This window comes from Doryrhamphus excisus, linkage group LG7 (genome assembly GCF_037039965.1).
Source record: "Doryrhamphus excisus strain RoL-2023G ecotype Guam linkage group LG7, RoL_Dexc_Guam_v1.1, whole genome shotgun sequence".
In the NCBI taxonomy this organism is placed as follows: domain Eukaryota; kingdom Metazoa; phylum Chordata; class Actinopteri; order Syngnathiformes; family Syngnathidae; genus Doryrhamphus; species Doryrhamphus excisus.
Window position 1 is genome coordinate 18,712,461 of NC_136363.1, and position 15,151 is coordinate 18,727,611.

The 15,151-nt window shown below is 44.7% G+C and overlaps 1 protein-coding gene across 2 annotated transcripts; it reads right to left on the minus strand.

Moving 5' to 3' along the window:
• Nucleotides 1-305: 305 nt before the first annotated feature.
• On the minus strand, nucleotides 306-15,133 carry tnk2a (tyrosine kinase, non-receptor, 2a). Of its 2 annotated transcripts, XM_058059755.2 has the most exons (22): nucleotides 14,753-15,133; nucleotides 14,544-14,630; nucleotides 12,326-12,445; nucleotides 11,059-11,221; nucleotides 10,914-10,984; nucleotides 9,559-9,771; nucleotides 9,340-9,489; nucleotides 9,179-9,274; nucleotides 8,926-9,107; nucleotides 8,732-8,858; nucleotides 7,531-7,677; nucleotides 7,374-7,468; nucleotides 6,980-7,174; nucleotides 5,398-5,489; nucleotides 5,277-5,321; nucleotides 4,965-5,209; nucleotides 3,621-3,827; nucleotides 2,977-3,548; nucleotides 2,381-2,522; nucleotides 2,221-2,316; nucleotides 1,841-1,968; nucleotides 306-1,718 (listed from the first exon to the last, which is right to left on the minus strand). In XM_058059755.2, the coding sequence occupies exons 3-22, from the start codon at nucleotides 12,437-12,439 to the stop codon at nucleotides 1,712-1,714; spliced, it is 3,087 nt and encodes a 1,028-aa protein (XP_057915738.2). In that variant the 5' UTR covers nucleotides 12,440-12,445; nucleotides 14,544-14,630; nucleotides 14,753-15,133; the 3' UTR covers nucleotides 306-1,711. The 2 variants fall into 2 exon arrangements, with proteins under 2 accessions (XP_057915738.2, XP_057915739.2); XM_058059756.2 differs by lacking the exon at nucleotides 12,326-12,445.
• Between the last annotated feature and the right edge of the window lie 18 nt (nucleotides 15,134-15,151).

Here is a 15,151-nt window from a genome sequence, read left to right on the forward strand (position 1 = left end):
TCACTCTCCTCGGGGAGAACATCTTTCTCCTCTCAGTTTGACACCATCGATCGTTACCACCCCCTTTCCCCCCCCTCCAGTTCAAGGATAAGTCACTTTTTCTCCGCCTTTACTCTCCCACGCTCTTTTGGTCTCGCTCTGTGCAAATATTCATATTATTGTCATCATATTTATGACGGCAGTATATGCAAACAATATCAACAAGGTCACATGATAAACAATACAAGAGTCATATTTCTACTAACACTGTAATAATGACTTACTATTAATAATAAAATGAATGTATAATGAATACAATAAAAATGTAATTATATTAGTTTGTAGTAACTTATAGGTTGCACGGTGGTCTAGTGGTTAGCATGTTGACAACACAGTCTGGGTCTATATGGTTTAACATTAGTCTCCTCAGATCACAATATTTTCCCAAAAGTCTTTGGGATCATCAAGATGAACACTGACCTTAATTGATTGTTGTGGGGTCTTTTGTGACCTCTTAGATGAGTCGTGACTGCGTTTTTTTGGGGTCATTTTGGTTGCTCGGACACTCCTGGGAAGGTTCACCAATGTTCCACTTCTTCGTCATTTCTGGATAATGGCTCTCACTGTGGTTTGCTAGAGTCCAAAATCTTTAGAAATGGAGTTATACCCTTTTCAAAACTGATAGATAATTAATTCCTGAATTTCCTTTGATCTGTATTGGTTAGAGCTGTCAGTCAAGGAAAAAGGGACACATTGTAAAACCATGAAGAGGGCAAACTGAAAGTGAAATTAGTTTTTCTCAAATGTGAACATCTTTACAGATGGCAGTTAGAGCCACAAAGTGCTTTTAGTACATCACGCAAGGTCATGTGGCAAGAATTGACCATACATAGAGGGACATATGGGTGGGGAGGGGGGTGGGGGGATGGTGCATTCATGAAAAGAACACTTACACTGGCTGTGAAAAGATTAGAAATTACTCTCTTTTGTGAAGGCAGCGTTATGCTGCAGCTGTCGGGTCAAATGTCTAGTTCGCGTGGGGAGGAAAGCGGTGGGGGGCGAGTGACACTCCCACGTGTAAGGTGGCATGCACGTCACGTTTGTTGGAACGACTCATGAAGATCATTTGTAGCTGCAGAATATGGATCAAGTTTCGGGTGGTTTTATTCATTGATTCAGCTGCCAATCACAAACCATCATTGAAAAAAAAAAAACCATCAGCGTTCGTCTGGCATCGAACCAGTCATGCGATTCGATACTACAAATTTCATCGAGTCATGAGGTTGACTTTCCGCCTGCCTGTGTGTCATGCACCACTGGTGAATGCAACCAGAGTGCTTAGTGCTGTTGCGGATCGGAAAGGCTGTCCAGGGATAACACACTGATCCAGCGCGCCACAATGCACAGCCACTTTTGATCGTTTGATCCCTGCGGGGGGGTAGATAAGACACTACAGGCGCGGTTCCTACTTTACTGGAAGCATTCTCTTCCGTACCGCTTTTATTTCCACCTGCGCGAATACACGGTATGAGTAGAGTTGCGTATTTGTGGAATTTTGAAAGCTGTGGAAAAGTATGTACATACCTCATGTAGTAAAAAATAAATAACATAGCACGTGTTCAAGTAAGCGATTCCATTGTGCGGTACAGATTGCTAGCAGGTATTCACAGTACATACAAGAGAAGAACATTCAGTGCCGGGCGCTTGTCCTTGGACAGTTATGCCGCCGCTGTCACTTCCTGTGAGACAAAAAAAAGGGTTCCTGAGGTAAAATACAGTGGTTCTAGCACAGTGCCCTGAGGAACACCTTTATTATTATTTTTTTTAATAAACTAAAAATACTTTCAATTGGATTTCGTACCTGTTGCAGTGCGGTCCATACGTGTCCAGCATGAGCGAGCTGGCCTGTTCCAGGTTCCACTGGCAGCGCTGCAGGAGCACCTCGCAGTCAGACCGGGACCGCAGACCCAAACGAAACAACTGCTCCACCTTCATCAACAATGTTATAAAACTTTTTTTGTTGCCGTACTAAAATGATAAAAGTATTGAGACATTTTGCAGATACAGAATGTGGAGTATTTTTCTGCTACAGTGGAACCTTGGTTAGCAAATTTTACCTTGGTTTGCATACATTTTCCGGTTAGTTATTATATTCTGCATGAGTATATCACCACCACATTTGGTACACACAGTTAAAGAACTAAATCTACTTTATAATAAAAATTAAAAACTACATTGTACCTTCAAATGATTGACAGCCTGCTGGATTCCCCAATTGTGACTTTGCAGTGCAGCCTGACACTCATCCAGTGTGACCCCATGAACGGCTCCTTGGACCTACTCAAAGGCAAACACGGCATAAGAATGTTACATTCACAAGCAGTGTCGTTCCGGCACTCACCTGTGAGATGCTCAGCTCCTGTTGCATGCTGGGAGCTGCCGGCCGTCCATTGTTGTTGTTGTTGTAAGAGGAGGAGTCGGGCTTGGTCCGGGCAGGCTGCTGCATCATGGGTTTGACCGCGGCCATATTAGCTGCTCCGTATCTTGATCAGAAGGAGACAGGAAGTAGCAGATGCTGGCTTATGAAAATACATCATTTGCTTGTTTAATCACTGTTTTCTGTAATCTAATATTCCAATTTATTTATTATGAGTAATAATTATTTTGTCTTGTTGCAGACTTACAGATTCAAAACCAAACAGCAAAAATTTCTGACATTAAAAGAAGCAAATGTCAGAGTTCAAACTCTGTGAAGTGATTGACATAGGGAGACAAATACACTTAAGCCTGTCAATCAAGCAGAGATTGTATTGAGTGATTTTTTTTTCCATTCATCTGTTTATCGACGCTTCAGTAAAAATAGTGTCAAGTGTGCTCAAACGGCAGAAAACAGAACACGGTTGCATAACGGCTGCTGATACAAGCATCTCACGCCAAAAAAAACACTCAATTTGTTGTCCCGCCTGTCAGTTGAGTGCAGAGTGTCTCACATCGCACCTCTCCAGTAAGGCAGGTCGCTCTGGCAACGGGGCCGGGACGGCGCTCTGTGAGTTGTCAATCACAGCGGAGAGTCCCCGAGCCTCCTGCAAGGCCAGAGGATCCAAGGAAGAGGTAGAAGAAGCAGGGGGAGCCCCTTTGGGAGGCGAGGAGGAGGACAGGAGTGGACCCAGGAGGCCAGACGCCCGGCGGGGGGAGACGGAAAGCGGGGGTGGGGGAAGGAGCGGGGAGGATGACGCTGGTGGCGCCAGAGTGAGAGGCGAGGAGGAACGTGAGCTCGGCTGGGAGAGAGTGCGGTCCCGGGGAGGGATCTGAGGAGGTGTGTCCTCCAGCTCCAGCGAGATGGAGCTGTGGTGTGGGTGGGAGGGGCCCTTGGAGGGGCGCAGCGGAGGGACGGGGCTGCGAGGTGGCAGCACCGGACGGTCCCCGAACCCGGACGTGAAGCTGGCGGAGGGCGAAGGAGGGGGAATGTATATCTGTCGGTGAGGTACGAGTGGAGCCAGTGGCAGCGGGAGCGGCGAGGACGGCAGGGAGCGACCTGTCGCCATGGGAACCTGCAGCTTCACCATCACCTTCATCGATACGGGGGGGAAAATAAGTTAGCCCAAACAATGACACCTTATACATCCTAAACAATTCTGGACCTCTCTCTGGAGCTCTTGGAAGAGGTCAGCTGACTGCGACTCGTTCCTGCCCAACATGGCGGCAGTGGAGGGAGTGGGCGGGGGCTCTTCGGTTGTCCCCTTGTTGATGGATCGCACCTCCTGGTCCTCTGATTGGTCCTGGAGCTCTGTAGCCACTTCATCGTAAGCAGGCTGTGGGAGGGGCCAGTCCAGGATGGAGGGGGTGTCCTGAAATAATAACATTATCTATGCTGATCAATATTTTAAACATGATTAAATTGTCCTGCTATTAAGGAAAGAGGGCTGCACGGCGGTTGAGTGGTTAGCGCGCAGACCTCACAGCTAGGAGACCCGAGTTCAATTCCACCCTCTGTGTTTTCTCCAGGTACTCCGGTTTCCTCCCACATTCCAAAAACATGCTAGGTTAATTGGCGACTCCAAATTGTCCATAGGTATGAATGTGAGTGTGAATGGTTGTTTGTCTATATGTGCCCTGTGATTGGCTGGCCACCAGTCCAGGGTGTACCCCGCCTCTCGCCCGAAGACAGCTGGGATAGGTTCCAGCATGCCCGCGACCCTTGTGAGGATAAGCAGTAGAAAATGAATGAATGAATGAATTAAAGAAAATATTCCACAGGCTGCACGGCGGTCGAGTGGTTAGCGTGCAGACCTCACAGCGAGGAGACCCGAGTTCAATCCCACCCTCGGACATCTCTGTGTGGAGTTTGCATGGTCTCCCCGTGCATGCGTGGGTTTTCTCCGGGTACTCCGGTTTCCTCCCACATTCCAAAAAAACATGCTAGGTTAATTAGCGACTCCAAATTGTCCATAGGTATGAATGTGAGTGTGAATTGTTGTTTGTCTATATGTGCCCTGTGATTGTACTATATAACAGTATAGTGTATAAAAATATTGTATAACAATATAACAATCACTAAAATCATCATACAGCAACTTAACAAAAACGTATTGATTATCAATGAGATAACCTATAATACAAGTAGATATGTTTTGTTGGGCTAGTGTTAATAATATAGTGGATGAAGCTACACTGGATTAGTTTCCCAAAATGTATCCATCCAACCATCCAAGCGGTTCTCCTGTTTGCTTCTGATGCAAGATGGGTGCAAATAGCGGGAGACAAAGCCAGCCGTTAAAGTGTGAAGGATTGCGTCACCAATCAATGCGCACCATCTCGTCACATTGTGTGCATCTGAGGAGAAGAGGTTATAGTGGACCCCCGGGAGGATCGTGCTGAGTTTGAGTGAGTCTTATTTATAAAAACATTTGGTTTACGTAAACACAATGAAAACCGTCCAATAAGCAGAATACACGCATGTGGTGTCATTATAGAATTAGCTACACCTTCAGTGTGTCATCGTCTGGCTGCTGCGTCTCTGTGAGTGGCGAAGGCGTAGTCGAGCTGAAGCTGTCGTCGGTGAAGTCGATGAGGGACACTTCGCTGGTATCCGCCTGTGTGCCGCAGCAGCCTTCCCATGGGCGGAGCTTAAGGCCCAGGGACACGCCCAGCCTCTTGGGGCCGGGGCGAGGGCCGACGGCGGAGTCATCGTCGTCGTCATAATCCTCCATGACGGAATCGTAGTAGGGCTCTGAGGGCAGAACATTAGAAGGGTCAGGACGCGGGCGGACATGGCGGGAATCTGATGCGACACTCACTCTTTAGCAGGACTGCAGGCTGAGGAGGACGGGGAGGGGGTTGCTCTGCGAGGAAGTTAAACACCTTTTACAAATCGGCCTTTGCTGAAAAGGATTCTTTAAAAAGTGTGTGCTTAGTTACTCTTTGCACGGTTGGGGAGCTTGGTCGGTCTTGACATGCAAGGGTCCATTCCGAGAACATCAGGGGGTTTCATGGGGTTCCCTAAATATAGACTGGAGAGGACACACAAAGGAAGACACTAGGAATTGTGTGCAGAATGTAGGCAATCTGTGGTGCAGTGCTGCAGTCCAGTGGACGTTTATAGTAATAGCAATGTGCAAGTCGTTTCCCTTACAGTGTATTCGAACCATTCTAATTTAAATATGTAATACTTTGTATTAAATGATTAAATATCAAAAATGAGCTGGAAACCTCATATGACAAATATACAACATAAGGTGGCCAGAACTATTTCAATACTGGTAATGGTTTTATTTCATTTGAACATGCATCAGATTACAATTGAATGCATCACAGTTCACAGTTCCACATGTCCAAAAGGAGTAGGAAGAAGCAAAGCTTATTAAATACTACCCCTCCATCAGGTACTTTTACAATCAGTAACTGTTACATTTGTTCACTTCCTGCTTTCCTAATATAGATTAAGGTTTTTTTTTGTTTGTTTTCTCCTTATTATTTTACTATATTTGTTTTTTGGGGGGCGTGGGCGTTTCCCCTTATTATTTTAGCATATTTGTATTTTTTTGGTTTGTTTTTTCCCCCCTTATTATTTTACCATATTTGGGTTTTTTGTTTGTTTTTTTCCTACCCCTCCATCTGGTACTTTTACAATCAGTAACTGTTACATTTGTTCACTTCCTGCTTTCCTAATATAGTTAATAAAAATTAAATTAAATTAAAAAATTTGAAATGTTTTTATTTTTTACCACATACCAAAGTACGAGGTGATACGACCATACAATATAGTGATATGTATAGCCCATCATGACTGCTTCAAGACTCTTCATCCTTGTATTTAGCAAATTTATTAGATTTATTCATTTATTTTATTATTTTTTTCATTAACTATTGACAGTTACTATGGTACCCATTGTGTCATTGTATGGTCATATCACCTACTTCGATACGAGGTTAAAAAAAAAAAAAAAAAAAACTATATTAGGAAAGCAGGAAGTGAACAAACAATTAGATTTATGAATTTATTTTATTCATTTTTATTAATTTTTTTATTAACTATTGACAGTTACTATGGTACCCATTGTGTCATTGTATGGTCATATCACCTTGTACTTCAGTACGTGATTAAACTCCTAAACTATATTATGAAAGCAGGAAGTGAATAAATGTAACAGTTAGTGATTGTAAAAGTACCAGACGGAGGGGTAGGATTTAATAAGCTTTGCTTCTTCCTACTCCTTTTGGACATGTGGAACTGTGAACTGATTATGTGATGCATTCAATTGTAATCCGATGCATGTTCAAATGAAATTAAACCATTACCATTTAATTAAATGCCTTGCAGCTTCAGACAAAATCAAGTATGATCCAGATCCTACGCTAATAGGATGCATTCAATTGTAATCTGATGCATGTTCAAATGAAATAAAACCATTACCATTACCATATGTATACATGTAATATAATTTGTGTACCACTAGATGGCCTATGACCACCAGTGACAATCCAAAGCACCGCTTCTGACCTGTCTATACGGTCAGCATGGCCCCAGCTCCGGTGAGGATCGGTGTCCCCGTGCCCTGTGTGGATGAACGAGTGCTTGAGCGGGCGGCTGATGTCGTGGGCGGATAGGCCGGCTACCGCCGTCACCACGTGGCGAGGGAACTGGCCCACGCGTAGCGTTCGTCTGTTCTGTCCTCGCCACCAGTAGTGCTCTGCCCTGAAGAAACACATAAGGGGAGCCACCTCAAGACGCCGTGATGGGGATCTCGAACGGTCTGCAAGCTGTCCGTCATGTGATCACACTGGTGTACTCGGTAATTTCTACAGCATGCAAGGAATTTGACATCAACAAATGGTGCTTTGTGCTATTGTGACACACACACACACACACAAGACTGATAGATAGATGGACTGACCTTCCATCTATGATGGTGATGACGTCATTCATTTGGATCTCAAGTTTGTCTTCCTCTGCAAAGTCCTGGAGAGCTCTCATGTCTGTCGGCATGGTCTGAAGAAGAATCACGTCAGCACGTAATATCAAAAGATATCTTCAGTAAGGAGAAGTTCTACCTCCATCAAGAAGTCCCTCAGGGCAACAAAGGTGGGTCTATCCTCAGGTTTGGGACTCCAGCACTGAAGCATGACATTGTAGATGTCCTGAGGGCTGTCGTCTGGCTTGCACAGCCGCTCGGCCTCCATGTCCACCTTGTGGAGGATCTGCAAGCAGACGCTCAATTCATTCATTCATTTTTCTGCCCGGGTCACGGGGGTGCTGGAGCCAATCCCAGCTGTCTTGGCGGCGAGAGGCGGGGTACACCCTGGACTGGTCGCCAGCCAATCACATATAGACAAACAACCATTCACACTCACATTCATACCTATGGACAATTTGGAGTCGCCAATTAACCTAGCATGTTTTTTAGTGTAGTAAATACATCTGCATCTTATACTTTTGATGTGTGTCTTTATTTCAGGAGCCCAGAAAGGGGCTAACGCAGGGGTGGGCAAACTACGGCCCGGGGGCCACATCCGGCCCACTAAGTGTTTGAATACGGCCCGCCCGTTCTTTCCAAAGTATTATAAATTTAGTTATTTGATGTGGTCTGTTGTTTACAAAGTGCTCCTGAAAAAATGCGCAGACCTCACAGCTAGGAGACCGGGGTTCAATTCCACCCTCGGCCATCTCTGTGTGGAGTTTGCATGTTCTCCCCGTGCATGCGTGGGTTTTCTCCGGGTACTCCAGTTTCCTCCCACATTCCAAAAACATGCTAGGTTAATTAGCGACTCCAAATTGTCCATAGGTATGAATGTGAGTGTGAATGGTTGTTTGTCTATATGTGCCCTGTGATTGGCTGGCTGGAATGCAATACAGTATGGGAAAACTTTTAAGGAGTTGTTTTTTATACACATATTGGTACATGTTTCTATATTTGAGTGTGAAGTTGCTGTATGATGACTTTAGTGACTGTTATATTGTTATATACTATATTTTCATACACTATACTGTTATATACAATCACAGGGCACATATAGACAAACAACCATTCACACTCACACCTATGGACAATTTGGAGTCGCTAATTAACCTAGCATGTTTTTTTGGAATGTGGGAGGAGACCGGAGTACCCGGAGAAAACCCACGCATGCAAACTCCACACAGAGATGGCAGAGGGTGGAATTGAACCCTGGTCTCCTAGCTGAGAAGTCTGCGCGCTAACCACTCGATCACCGTGCATTAAGGAAGTTGCAGGAACAATTTGTTTGAAGGCACCTGGCTTCCATTCAGGCCCAGCCACGGTTCCTGTCCATGGGTGAACATCTCCCACAGAGTCACCCCGAACATCCATGTATCGGATGCATGCGAGAAGGTGCGGGATTTTAAGGATTCTGGAGCACACCTGGAGTGAATGACATGGAGAGTACGTGAGCGGATGTGTGGATGTTCGAGTCCACATGTCGACTCACCATGGGAAAGGGATTTTGTGTCCTTCCTCCATGACATACTGGTCGGCGTGTGACGGTAGCGCTCTCATCAGGCCAAAGTCGCCGATCTTCACCGTTTCATTGGTGGACAGCAGCACGTTACGGGCCGCCAGGTCTCTGTGGAGGAAACGGCGCTGCTCCAGGTAGGCCATACCGCATGCCACCTGGAGTCATAGTACATACGGCGTTGGGATGTGTTCAATATCGTTTGTTTTTGTGGGGAAAAAAAACAAACCTGTACAGCGTAGTTGCACAGTGATGAGATCAGAATGTGACCCTGACGTTTCCTCAGACGGTCCAACAGCGAGCCCAGAGGCGCCAACTCAGTCACCTGGAACACGGTGGCGTCACGTAAGACGGTCCACGTTTGACACCGTGTATGTGTGTGGTACTCACCATTTTCATGGGCTGTGTCAGAACAATCCCATAAAGGCGGATCAGGTTCTGGTGGCTGAGGGAGTGCATGGCGTTCACCTCTCTGATGAAATCATCCAGACCGTCCGAGTCCAGCACGCCGGCCTTGAGACACTTCACCGCCACTGACAGCTGCATGACAAAAAAAAAAAAAGGTAAAGGACGTTGTTGTTGTATGTCGTTTTTATGCGTCAAACCCACCACTCGACTGCTGGGGGCGCTCCACTCGCCCCGCCGCACCACTCCGAACGTGCCGTCGCCCAAGCGCTCGAACAGCTGCAGCTCCGACTCTCGGATGAGGCAGGTGAGGGAGGCTGCAGAGTCGCTGTTGGGCGTGGCCGCCCCGCCGCCGCATGACGCGCCATGCGGGATTGCCTGTTGGGGGTCGGCGTCGGGCCGCTTCACAGGAAACACCTAATTTAGGAGGCAGGCAGAGAGGATGTTATCTATGAAATGTGACAACAAGTAATACATTTTTTACATTAACAATAATCTGGAGTGCATGAGAAAGTGGAAAGAAAAATGCAGCTCTCTTTTGAGTACATGGTTATTTATTAACTAGTATAAACGCATGAGCGGGCTGAAAGTGGTCAGCGTGCAGGTCACACAGCTAAGAGCCCCGAGTTCAATTCCACCCTCGGCCATCTCTGTGTGAAGTGTGCATGTTTTTCTCCGGGTACTCCGGTTTCCTCCCACATTCCAAAAACATGCTAGGTTAATTGTCCATAGGTATGAATGTGAGTGTGAATGGTTGTTTGTCTATATGTGCCCTGTGATTGGCTGATCACCAGTCCAGGGTGTACCCCGCCTCTCGCCTGAAGACAGCTGGGATAGGCTCCAGCACCCCCCCCCGCAACCCTCGTGAGGATCAGCGGTAAAAAATTAATGAATGAATGTTAATTTTCCGGCTGCACGGTGTGCATGTGGTTTGCGTACAGGCCACACAGCGAGGAGACCCGAGTTCGATTCCACCCTCGGCCATCTCTGTATGGAGTTTGGATGTTCTCCACGTTCATGCGTGGGTTTTCTCCGGGTACTCCAGTTTCCTCCCACATTCCAAAAACATGCTAGGTTAATTAGCGACTCCAAATTGTCCATAGGTATGAATGTGAGTGTGAATGGTTGTTTGTCTATATGTGCCCTGTGACTGTATATAACAGTATAGTGTATAAAAATATTGTATATAACAATATAACAGTCACTAAAGTCATCATACAGCAACTTCACACTCAAATATACAAACATGTACCAATATGAGTATAAAAAAACAACTCCTTAAAAGTTTTCCCATAGTGTATTGCATATGTTTGTCTATATGTGTCCTGTGATTGGCTACACCAGTCCAGGGTGCCTCTCGCCCAAAGACAGCTGGGATAGGCTCCAGCAGTAGAAAATGAATGAATGAATAGTGTGTCCATGGTTCCCTATTTGGGATTGGTGTTGGGATGTAACCGCCAGCAAATAGCAGGGATTGACTATCCCATATATTGACATCATTTCTACTTGTTAGTTCCCTCGAAACAAACCGATAACATTCGGTATGTGTTGTACTCCACCTTGCTCATCCAGGACTTGCGTTTACAAAGCGCTCTCCTCCTCTTAACGGCCTCCCACAGCCTCCTCTGACCTAAAGCAACAGAGCACCACCGATGACAACATTGTACAATATTCAGTGATCACAGAGAAAGGTTTGGATCGTACCAGGACGGCCCATGCCGATCTTCTCCAGATCTTCATTCTTGACGTAGTCGAAATGCGAGAGTCGTGTCACGTTGAGGTCGTCCCGGATGCGCAGGAAGTACTGCTGCAGCTGGACGTCGGTCAGCAGCTCCAGCAGCCACTCTGTTCCTTCCTCGCCCTGCATCTACACACATTACACTAGAGTCACAGACTTTGTAACCATTGCTTCTAATGCTCCTTTGTGTGGTATTTTGGAGTTGGTAGCATTTTTCAAAGCAGCGAGGAATTGAACTCATGTGAAAACACTTAAATTGGTGGAATGTCAATCATACGCTGTATAATTTCAGTCATGATGTACTATATATATATCACTATATCGACAGTTACTATAGTACCCATTATGTCATTGTATGGTCATATCACCTCGTACTTTGGTACGTGATAAAAAAAAATTAAAATTAAAAAAGCAGGAAGTGAACAAATGTAACAGTTACTGATACATTTGTTTACTTCCTGCTTTCCTAATATAGTTAATAAAAATTAAATGAAATTAATAAATTTTATTTTTATTTTTTACAATGTACCAAAGTATGAGGTGATATGACCATACAATGACATAATAGGTACCACAGTAAGTATCAATATAGTGATATGTATAGCACATCATGACTGGTTCAAGACTCTTCATCCTTGTATTTAGCAAATGTATTAGATTTATTAATTTATTTTATTCATTTTTATTATTTTTTTAATTGACTATTGACAGTTACTATGGTACCCATTGTGTAATTGTATGGTCATATCACCTTGTACTTCGGTACGTGATTAAACTCCTAAACTATATTAGGAAAGCAGGACGTGAACAAATGTAACAGTTACTGATTGTAAAAGTACCAGATGGAGGGGTAGGATTTAATAAGCTTTGCTTCTTCCTACTCCTTTTGGACATGTGGAACTGTGAACTGATTATGTGATGCATTCAATTGTAATCCGATGCATGTTCAAATGAAATTAAACCATTACCATTTAATTAAATGCCTTGCAGCTTCAGACAAAATCAAGTATGATCCAGATCCTACGCTAACACAACAAAGAGCTAATAACATTTATCAGAGGTATTAAGTGTCAGGACATGTTGTATTTAGACTGGGTGCAAACTGGATTAGATCCGAATCAAAGCTGATTGGCTTCTCGCCAATATTGATGCATCATTTGCTCATTATAAACAATACAGAACATTTGTTACGAAATGCAAGACAGTGATTCATCCTTCCCATAACTTCGTTACCATCTGTCGCCCGACACTTTCTCGCATCCTTCCTCCCTCCTCTCCATCCTTCTCGTCGCCCTCCTCGCCTCCTCTGGCATAGGGAAGTCGCCGGTACACGTAGCTGTCTCCCATCGCCTCCTTTTATTAAAAAAATAAAAAATAAAAATTGGCTGCTAAGAACGCGTTCTTCTTATGCTAATCAGCGTCTCTGCTGGAGCACGCACGGCTTGCAGCATCCGCTCGTATCACCTAAAGGGTATCGCTTCCCTCTCTCGCTGTGCCTTAAAACGCTCAATGCTGACTCACGGCTTCCCGCGGACACCTCCACTGCTCCCCTTTCCCCCCTCCCGATCACTGTTGTTGAATAATTCAGTAGCACTATCAAGGAGGAGGAGGAAGCAGATGAGGATGCGAAAGAGATGACAAAATGATGGAGAGATTACTTCCCAGCGTACACCTGATTTTGCGGCCCGAAACGGCAAGGTGGGCGGGTGTTGAAGATTCCATACATTATACGAGCTCTCTATCTGCACCCTAAAAAGCACACCCACCCCTCCACCCCCATCTCCAAGTGAGCCGAGCCGTTACCAATAGCAACCGCTCGCAGGCTCACTGGTGCGTGAATGCATCCGCGGCCTTAATGAGCACCGCGTCAGTCGCTTTTTTCCCTCTCCCAAATGTTTTAAAATAGGGCAAAGGCTCTAATAATAGAAGCCGGGGCTAAATATGGCCGCCTTACATCGGTTTGTGCTCGTCTCAAGGAGACCAAGACTACATTCATTATAATAAACGGTCAATAAATTAGTAAATAAATAAGAAATTATTTATAAATTGTTCCAGACACATCTTCAGAAAGACTTATTTATATTATTGTGTATATAACAACAATGCTAATGTTAATCCTCTATCCTGTACATGCTAGGGAAGTGTGTCTCCATTTGTCTGGCATGCATCTCGCTATCCGTCGGTTAGCATCCTCATTTGCTCCCCCCCCCCCAATCTCTCTACTTCTCCTCCTCCTTGATAGCGCTTCTGAATTATTCACCATCAGTGATCGGGGGAGGGAGGGAGGGTGGAGGGGAAAGTGGACCAATAGAGAGGTCCGGGACACCCTGAGTGAGCATTCAAAACGCTAGTCCAAGGACCTACAGCAAAAACATTAGCAAAAAGATCCTGTATAAGACAGGAGCACAGTGCTGGTATTAAGGACCGTGTGCAAAAATGCTAGTCAAAGATCCTCTATAAGAGAAGAGCACTGCTGATTTTAAGGAACTAGTGCAAAAAGATCTATATAACAGGAGCGCTTTGCTGTTATTGATGATCTACCCCATAAGTCAAAGATCCTCTATAAGGGAAGAGCACTGCTGATTTTAAGGAACTAGTGCAAAAAGATCTATATAACAGGAGCGCTTTGCTGTTATTGATGATCTACCCCATAAGTCAAAGATCCTCTAAACTGACAGGAGTACTGTGCTACTTTTGCTGTCTTTTAAGGATCTACAGCAAAACAGTGTCGGTCAAAGTTCATCTATGCAACAGGAGCACTCTCTGTTTCTAATATTTCGGAAACTACATTAAAAAAATACAAACTACAAAAAAAAACAGTAGTGAAAAGATCCTGTATAAGACAGGAGCATAGTGCTGGTTTTAAGGACCGACTGCAAAAATGCTAGTCAAAGATCCTCGACAAGAGAAGAGCACTGCTGATTTAAAGATCTTCTATATGACAGGAGCGCTCTGTTATTAATGATCTACCCCATAAGTCAAAGATCCTCTAAATTGACAGGAGTACTGTGCTACTTTTGCTGTCTTTTAAGGATCTACAGCAAAACTGTGTCGGTCAAAGTTCATCTATGCAACAGGAGCACTCTCTGTTTCTAATATTTAGGAAACTAAAAAAAATAAAAGCTTAAGTCTGGTTGAAGACCACCACAACGTATTATGTGAGGCATCTTCAATTTGAAAGATATATTTTAGGCGGTAATACAAACACTAAATTAAAAAAAACATAGTGGCAGGTAAGCTAGCTACGCTGACAACCACTAGAGGTCGCTGTGGTGCCATTTTATGGTAAACTGCTGCTAATTGTTTTTAAGCTTTTAATCTGTTACCAAGCAGACAGTGTTGAGAAGCACTGATTGGTTGACTGTATTGGACCATTAACACTGGAAATGTTGCTATTGGACATTTACAGTGTTTAGGTTCTCCACCTGTCTTCCATCTTGACTGCTCTTACCTCTGGTGGATCAGGACTGGATTAGGAGTTAGGACACACTGGGGTCATAGGTCACCATGGCTGGAGGGACCCCAAAGCCACCTGCAACTAGAATAAGCTTCCTGTCAATATAATTAACCAGAATAAAGTGATATATTTCATTTAAGTAATTAGAATCACATAACATTGATGTTCTTTACTCAAAAAAACAAAACAAAATGGCCACTTACCAACATTTCATTTATTTACACTATATTTGATGCCTCAGCTCCAGCGTTCGCTCCATTAAAACAGCCCCAACCGCCGAGTCGTCCCGGGGCTTAGAGACCATCCCCCGCGACCGCTCGCCTCCTTCGAGCAGGATGCGGTGTTTTATCGTCAAATTAGCGGAAATTACAAGGGACCGTCATCTTGCTCCTCCGCCTTTAGGTACGTAACTAGTCCCGGTGTGCTTTAAGAGATTTATCCGCGTCGTCTACAACCGACACACGAGTGACAACCGGAGATATCAAAATAAGAGCGCTTCCGGTCGCGGTGGTTGAACATGCTAACCCGTGCCAAGCAGCAGACATCCGCAATGAAACCAGGAAGTATCAAAATAAACGCACTTCCTGTTTGTGGTGCATTGA

What these genes read in the sequence shown, in the direction of transcription:
- tnk2a (XM_058059755.2), bottom strand. Translation starts at nt 12,439, where the DNA reads ATGGGAGACAGCTACGTGTACCGGCGACTTCCCTATGCCAGAGGAGGC. An exon ending in TCCAAGAGCTCCAGAGAGAG is followed by an intron (nt 3,549 to 3,620) that starts GTCCAGAATTGT and finishes GTATCGATGAAG; the next exon opens with GTGATGGTGAAGCTGCAGGT. An exon ending in CGACCTGCCTTACTGGAGAG is followed by an intron (nt 2,523 to 2,976) that starts GTGCGATGTGAG and finishes CTTCTGATCAAG; the next exon opens with ATACGGAGCAGCTAATATGG.